Raw genomic sequence first — 8,004 nt, 5'->3', positions numbered from 1 at the left:
AGCATAGTGTTGGCTGCATCATGTTATGGGTATGCTTGTCATCTAGGCAAGGAGGACTAAGGAGTTATTTAGGATAGAAAATAAACGTAATAGAGCAAAAGGCATAATCCTATAGGAAAACCTGGTTCAGTTTGCTCCCAACAGACACTGGGAAACAAATTCACCTTTCAGCAGGACAATAACCTAAAACCCAAGGCCAAATATACACTGGAGTTGCTTACCAAGACAACATTTAATGTTCCTGAGTGGCCTAGCTACAGTTTTCACTTAAATTGGCTTGACAATCTATGGCAAGACCTGAAAATGGTCTTGGCTGTCTAGCAATGATCAACAACCATCTTGACAGAGGATTTTAAAAATCAAATGTTGTACAATCCAGGTATGCAAAGCTCCTAGACTCACAGCTCTAATCTCTGCCAAATGTGATTCTAACATGTATTGACTCAGAGGGTTGAACACTTATCTAATCAAGATACACTAAATGACCAAAAGTATGTGGACATCTGCTCGTCGAACATCCTTCCAAATTCACTTGCTTCCATTCAGCCACAAGAACATTAGTGAGGTCGGGCACTGATGTTGGGCCATTAGGCATGGCTCGCAGTTGGCGTTCCAATTCATCCCAAAGGTGTCCGATGGGGTTGAGGTCAGGGCTCTGTGGAGGCCAGTCAAGTTCTTCCACACCGATCTCGACAAACCATTTCTGTATAGACCTCGCTTTGTGCACGGTGGCATTGTCATGCTGAAACAGGAAAGAGCCTTCCCCAAATTGTTGCCACAAAGGTGGAAGCACAGAATCGTCTAGAATGTCATTATATGCTGTAGCGTTAAGATTTCCCTTCACTGAAACTAAGGGGCCTAGCCAGAACCATGAAAAACAGCCCCAGATCATTATTCCTCCTCCACCAAACTTTACAGTTGGCACTATGCATTCGTGCAGGTAGCGTTCTCCTGGCATCTACCAACCCAGATTTGTCCATCAGACTGCCAGATGGTGAAGCGTGAGTCATCACTCCAGAGAACACGTTTCCACTGCTCCAGAGTCCATTGGCAGCGAGCTTTACACCACTCTAGCCAACGCTTGGCATTGCTCATGGTGATCGTAGGCTTGTGTGTGGCTGTCCGGCCATGGAAACCCATTTCATGAAGCTCCAGACGAACAGTTATTGTGCTGACATTGCTTCCAGAGGCAGTTTGGAGCTCGGTAGTGAGTGTTGCAACCGAGGAAAGACGATTTTTACACGCTACACGATTCAGCTCTTGCCGGTCCCTTTCTATGAGCTTGTGTGGCCTACTACTTTGCGGCTGAGCAGTTATATATTAGTGTTTTATTTTTCATACATAAAAAAATAGATATAATTTTTCTTACACTTTGACATGACAGAGTATTGTGTGTGTATCGTTGACAAAAAATTGACAATGAAATACATTTTAATCCCACTTTGTAACATAACCTAATGTGTAAAAAGTAAAGCGATGTGAATACTTTGAGGGCACTGTAGGTACATTATTTCTACACAGTTTCGGTTTGGTTTTAGTCATTTTAAAGTACATTGAGTTAGTTTCCTCACAAACCACCCGCGGGCCGGATACTTTTGATACCTCTGGTCTACTCAGAGTGCCAAAGAAAAGCTGTTCGTTACATAACCGTCAATGTCATGTTGCTTTTTATTGAACGATAAATCAATAACTACTCATGGAAGAATGCCTTCATTGTGGTGAACACTAGCTAGTATACCCATCCACCTAAAACACTTTTCAATTCCCCAGTCATTGTTGTTAGCATGTCACTCAAGCGATTGCTGAGAAAATGCTACAACATTACAGAGTATCTCAGATTTTCTCTCTTTCTCTCCATGTCCTTGAAGATGAACTGCTGTGGCTTCACCAACTACACAGACTTTACTGACTCGTACTACTCCGAACAGAGTGAGGCAGCTACCCACCCACCTGCTGCCGACTAGACACTGTAGCCAGGAACAGGCACGGCTCAGTGCTGTTCAGGTGAGACCATGGCAGCCAATGGTTCAATATCCCCTAAATAGTGCACTACTTTTGACCAGGTCTCATAAAGTTCTGGTCAAAAGTAGTGCACTATATATGGAATAGGGTGTCATTTAGGATGCATTCCATAAACGTAATAGGGTGAGACACCCACAGAGGGATACCAAACAATAGGCCAGATGTACCTGTTTTTTGTGCCATTGTTTTCCTCATGAATAAAAGGGATAGATGAGACAAAGCAAAAACCTATATTTGTTACACCTTCTTCACTCACGTCCTCAAAAACCTTACATTTATCTAAAGGAAAAACAGATGCAACCTTTGCATCTGATGCAAATACAGTTGAAGTCGGAAGTTTACATACACTTAGGTTGGAGTCATTAAAACTCGTTTTTCAACCACTCCACAAATTTCTTGTTAACAAACTATAGTTTTGGCAAGTCGGTTAGGACATCTACTTTGTGCATGACACCATTAATTTTTCCAACAATTGTTTACAGATTATTTCACTTATAATTCACTGTATCACCATTCCAGTGGGTCAGAAGTTTACATACACTAGTTGACTGTGCCTTTAAACAGCTTGGAAAATTCAAGAAAATTAAGTCATGGCGTTAGAAGCTTCTGATAGACTAATTGACATAATTTGAATCAATTGGAGGTGTACCTGTGGATGTATTTCAAGGCCTACCTTCAAACTCAGTGACATCGTCAGCCTTAAAGGTGAATAATTAATATCAAAATATTGTTCCCAATTAACGAAAATTAAGTAATTAATGTTGTTGTATTGTGCTGGAACTTATGACAAACTATAATTTATTGGGTTCAATTAAGAAGAAAAAAAGGACTAATAGGATTCTGAATGGGGTGAAAAAAGGAAAAAAAGTAGTCCAATAGGATTCCATGATTCTGATACAGGTGACACAAAATCCTATAAGATCCAATAGGGAAAACGTTGTCCAATGGGATTCCATGATTCCGATACAGGTGACAAAATCCTATAAGATCCAATAGGAAAAAAGTTGTCCAATAGGATTCTGGTAGAGGTGACATATCTTATAGGATTGTGAGAATCCTATTGGAAAATCACTCATCCTATAGGATATTTCAACTAGGGAAGGACTAAGGGTTTTGTCCTGTTATGGTTCAGTCATATGTGGGTCTGGTCATATCAGGAAAACCTTGTGGCCATAATGACAGCTAGTGTTGGAAACAGAGGCTGTTACATGTAATTAAAGCCATGTCATTATAGCTGTAATCTAATCTTCCGAACACGTTTCCCTCTCCTAGGTGGAAGCCACGGTGGGGTCCAGGTACATGTGTTGTTACCTGGCCAAAAATGTCTGCCGAGATGTTTTGTTGAATGGTTGTAATTGTAGTGCCGTGTCTGATAGGTTGCCTTGGTGTTATCAGATTGTTTTTTAACAGTATGTTCCTACATATATGAGAGATAATACACACCCGGGTATTAAATCAGTTCGCAACAACATATACTGATTTGTAGATGGAGGAAGTTTTGATTACAAAGTGTGTGCGCGCAGTTTTGTATTAGTCTTGGTTGTATTACTTTCCACACTGTATGGGAGACAGAATAAGAGAAAACAACCAAACCAAGAACGAGAAAATTACAAATACTCCAAAGTAATAAATCAATGTTATGCCTGCTGTAGATTCACCTCTATTAAAAATTCACATGCTTATGTTAATCACACACCTAAGCATTCTTTCACTGCAACTCCCCCAATCAATAATACAAACACTGCAAGGAAAACTGACACCAGAATTAAAAAACATATTTATTCATTTCATTGAGAAAGACTAATACTGCAAAACAAATATTTTATGGACCATTATCAAGCAGACAAGCTTCCATTATAATAGATCCGTCTTTGAAATTAGAGGACTGTAGAGCTAGACAACGAGATGATCTCATGACCAAGTTCTTCCCACTGAAATGTCCATTGCGCGTGCGCGCGCACACACACACACACACACACACACAGCAAAATAACAAGTGGTTATTATGACTGAAATGAAAAACATTGTTAGCTGCAGGATATCGGCATGGTACTGATGAAACGCACTGCAGCCACACTGCAAAAACGGAGATACAGTATACCTACTTTTACAAACAATTTCATCACCATTCAACCCTACAGTAGATACTGATAACATATCCCAAAAAAAATTTAAAAAGTGATAGGCTTTCTGAAATACTCCACTAGTAGTACCTTGAAATGTCTCTCAACCACACTGTGCAGAGACCATCATATATGTGCAGAAACAGACTTTAGTGTTCACGGGTTGATGTTAACCACTGTTCTTTGCGTGGCAAATGGCACCCTATTCCTTAAAGAGTGTACGACTTTTGTCCGGGACCCACAGGGCTCAGATCTCAGTGCATTATATGGGGAATAGGGTGCCATATCTCTTATGTGCCTAATCTGCAACGACTAGCACGTTAAACATAGGTTAATGAAAAAATTATAATAAGAGGAGCCTTTTTATTCAGATACATATATAGATAGATAAATCTAACAGTTGAAGTCAGAAGTTTACATACACTTAGGTTGGAGTCATTAAAACTCGTTTTTCAACCACTCCACAAATTTGTTAACAAACTATAGTTTTGGCAAGTCGGTTAGGACATCTACTTTGTGCATGACAAGTCATTTTTCCAACAATTGTTTACAGACAGATTATTTCCGCTGTTCAGATTGTATCACAATTCCAGTGGATCAGAAGTTTACATACACTAGTTGACTGTGCCTTTAAGCAGCTTGGAAAATTCCAGAAAATTATGTCATGGCTTTAGAAGCTTCTGATAGGCTAATTGACATAATTTGAGTCAATTGGAGGTGTACCTGTGGATGTATTTCAAGGCCTACCTTCAAACTCAGTGCCTCTTCGCTTGACATCATGGGAAAATGAAAAGAAATCAGCCAAGACCTCAGGAAAAAAATTGTAGACCTCCACAAGTCTGGTTCCTCCTTGGGAGCAATTTCCAAGCGCCTGAAGGTACAACGTTCATCTGTACAAACAATAGTACGCAAGTATGAACACCATGGGACCACAAAGCCGTCATACCGCTTAGGAAGGAGACGCGTTCTGTCTCCTAGAGATGAACGTACTGTGGTGCGAAAAGTGCAAATCAATCCCGGAACAACAGCAAAGGGCCTTGTGAAGATACTGGGAGAAACGGGTACAAAAGTATCTATATCCACAGTAAAACGAGTCCTATATCGACATAACTTGAAAGGCTGCTCAGCAAGGAAGAAGCCACTGCTCCAAAACCGCCATAAAAAAGCCAGACTACGGTTTGCAACTGCACATGAGGACAAAGATCATATTTTTTGGAGAAATGTCCTCTGGTCTGATGAAAGAAAAATAGAACTGCTTGGCCACAATGACCATCGTTATGTTTGGAGGAAAAAGAGGGAGGCTTGCAAGCCGAAGAACACCATCCCAACCGTGAAGCACAGGGGTGGCAGCATCATGTTGTGGGGGTGCTTTGCTGCAGGAGGGACTGGTGCACTTCACAAAATAGATGGTATCATGAGGTATGAAAATTATGTGGATATATTGCAGCAGCATCTCAAGACGTCAGTCAGGAAGTTACAGCTTGGTCGCAAATGGGTCTTCCAAATGGACAATGACCCCAAGCATACTTCCAAAGTTGTGGCGAAATGGCTTAAGAACAACAAAGTCAAGGTATTGGAGTGGCCATCACAAAGCCCTGACCTCAATCCCATAGAAGATTTGTGGGCAGAACTGAAAAAGCATGTAAGAGCAAGGAGGCCAACAAACCTGACTCAGTTACACCAGCTCTGTCAGGAGGAATGGGCCAAAATTCACCCAACTTATTGTGGGAAGCTTGTGGAAGGCTACCCTGAAACGACAGGGAATTTTTACTCTGATTAAATGTCAGGAATTGTGAAAAACTGAGTTTAAATGTATTTGGCTAAGGTGTATGTAAGGTTCTGACTTCAACTGTACATTAGTATATCAGATCTGCAAACGTTAGGCCTAAAAAAATATTGATATTAATAAAACATTTCAACCACTTGTTCGTTGATATACTGGCAAGTTAAATAAATTAAAATAAGTTAAAATGTATACAGGATTGACAAAGCACTTGGAAATAAAATAAAAATACAATATTTTCTGGTTGGGCAAGTTTCATCAGAAGCCACTTATTTATGCGGGTGTGTCCCCACAAAGCTGGGGTTGAGATTTGAGCGTCAATTATCCTCCCTCTCCCTTTTCATCCAGTTTGTTTCTTCCATACATCATCCAACCGTCGTAAAGGAGACGCAGTAAATGTTAACAGATCCCTTTTGTACTCCTCCCTGGTCCAGCCTCTGTCCCCTCTCCTCTTCTCCGAGAATTCACAGGTGGAGTGTCAGTAAGGGGCATAGCTATATATACACGTAACCATTTGGACGGAATCCTGTGGCACAGCCTAATACGGTCAATCTCCAACTTCGTCAAAAACCTTTAGGGAACCTCCACACAGTGAAAGACAAATGATGATCCGTGGTTCAGTCCAGTCAGTGTCTGACCACCACCGTAAAAGCACCACTTCCAAGAAGCCTTGCTGTCTGTGTTAAGGCCAGGAGGGTGGTGTTGGTAGTAGTGTAAGGGTGCAGGCGTTAAGGCCAGGCTAGAGAGTGTGTGTGGTGGTGTTGAGCTACTCCACCTTTTACACGACACTATTTTGAAACCGGTCTCAAAAGAGACTATTTTTGCAGTGTAAAGAAACGGATCTGCCGCCAAATCTGACCTCAGGAATCAAGATTCTCAAGCTACCTCAGTAGGCAGTGGATCACATCTACACCACATACCCCCCTCTGAGTGTTGTAGTGTAAAGAAAGAATGGCTCTCCGACGCCCCAAGCCCCTGCAAGAATGACCGTAATACCAGTCGAGAGCATTGTGAGAGGGTGTGTGGTGGTGTTGGGCTAACGCTGCTCCATGGGGGCTCCCTCTTCTTTGGGCGGAGGCTCTAGGTGGATGGGTGTAACGTTCACTGGCTTCTTCACACTGAACAATTGAAGAGAGGGAAAAAATATAGATATTAGCAGTTGAAAATAAATTGGATGGGATTCTGTTCTGTTTGTGTTTTTTTAAGTTGAGTATAAATTGTCATTCTATTGTGAAGTACTGCAATTTGTTCTTAACTGACTTGCCGAGTTAAATCAAATAAAAATGTGCCGAGGGGCCTTAACCATAACCACAGTGACGCACTATAATAACTTACGAGTATGGCGAGATAGGAACGGCCACAACCAGGACATGGTTCCTCTTCCTGAAGAGCCTCCACAGGCCGTTGTGGTACCCTCTCACATCCAGATCCCACACATGGAGACACTGAGGAGGACAGCACACACGTTAGTCCACAAAACACTCTTCAGAGAAAGACCAGGCAAAGAAAAAAAACTATAAAAAATACAACAAAAAACAGCCACGAGTTTCGTACGAATTCGTTTTAAGGTTAAAAACCTCTACCTACAGTGCATTCCTTTAACTTTTTCCACATCTTGTTACGTTTCAGCCTTATTCTAAAATTGATTGAATTGTTATTTCCTTCACCAATATATACACAATACCCCATAATGACAAAGCAAAAACAGGTTTGTAGACATAAAAAACAGAAATATCACATGTACATACATTTTCAGACCCTTTACTCAGTACTTTGTTGAAGAACCTTTGGCAGAGATTAGAGCCTCAAGTCTTCCTGGGTAGGACACTACAAGCTTGGCACACCTGTATTTGGGGAGTTTCTCACATTCTTCTCTGCAGATCCTCTCAAGCTCTGTCAGCTATTTTCAGGTCTCAAGAGATGTTCGATCGGGTTGAAGTCTGGGCTCCAAAAGCCACTCCTGCATTGTTTTGGCTGTGTGCTTAGGGTCGTTGTCCTGTTGCAATCTTTAGCAGGTTTTAAATCAAGGATCTCTCTACTTGGCGCCGTTCATCTTTCCCTCGATCCTGACTAGTC

General features: G+C 41.3%; 1 protein-coding gene across 1 annotated transcript in view; it reads right to left on the bottom strand.

Moving 5' to 3' along the window:
- Positions 1-3,787: 3,787 nt before the first annotated feature.
- Positions 3,788-8,004, bottom strand: part of LOC129855544 (protein O-linked-mannose beta-1,2-N-acetylglucosaminyltransferase 1-like) — a 33,874-nt gene continuing 29,657 nt past the window's right edge. Inside the window, exons 20-21 of the mRNA XM_055923319.1 lie at positions 7,264-7,373; positions 3,788-7,046 (exon numbers count right to left, since the gene is read on the bottom strand). Of these exons, the coding sequence (XP_055779294.1) occupies positions 6,965-7,046; positions 7,264-7,373 (192 nt within the window). The 3' untranslated portion in view covers positions 3,788-6,964. The remainder of the gene's footprint in view (positions 7,047-7,263; positions 7,374-8,004) is intronic.

This window comes from Salvelinus fontinalis, chromosome 5, assembly GCF_029448725.1.
Source record: "Salvelinus fontinalis isolate EN_2023a chromosome 5, ASM2944872v1, whole genome shotgun sequence".
Classification (NCBI taxonomy): domain Eukaryota; kingdom Metazoa; phylum Chordata; class Actinopteri; order Salmoniformes; family Salmonidae; genus Salvelinus; species Salvelinus fontinalis.
Note: the sequence above shows the minus strand (reverse complement) of the source record. Positions and strands in the feature narration are given on the sequence as shown.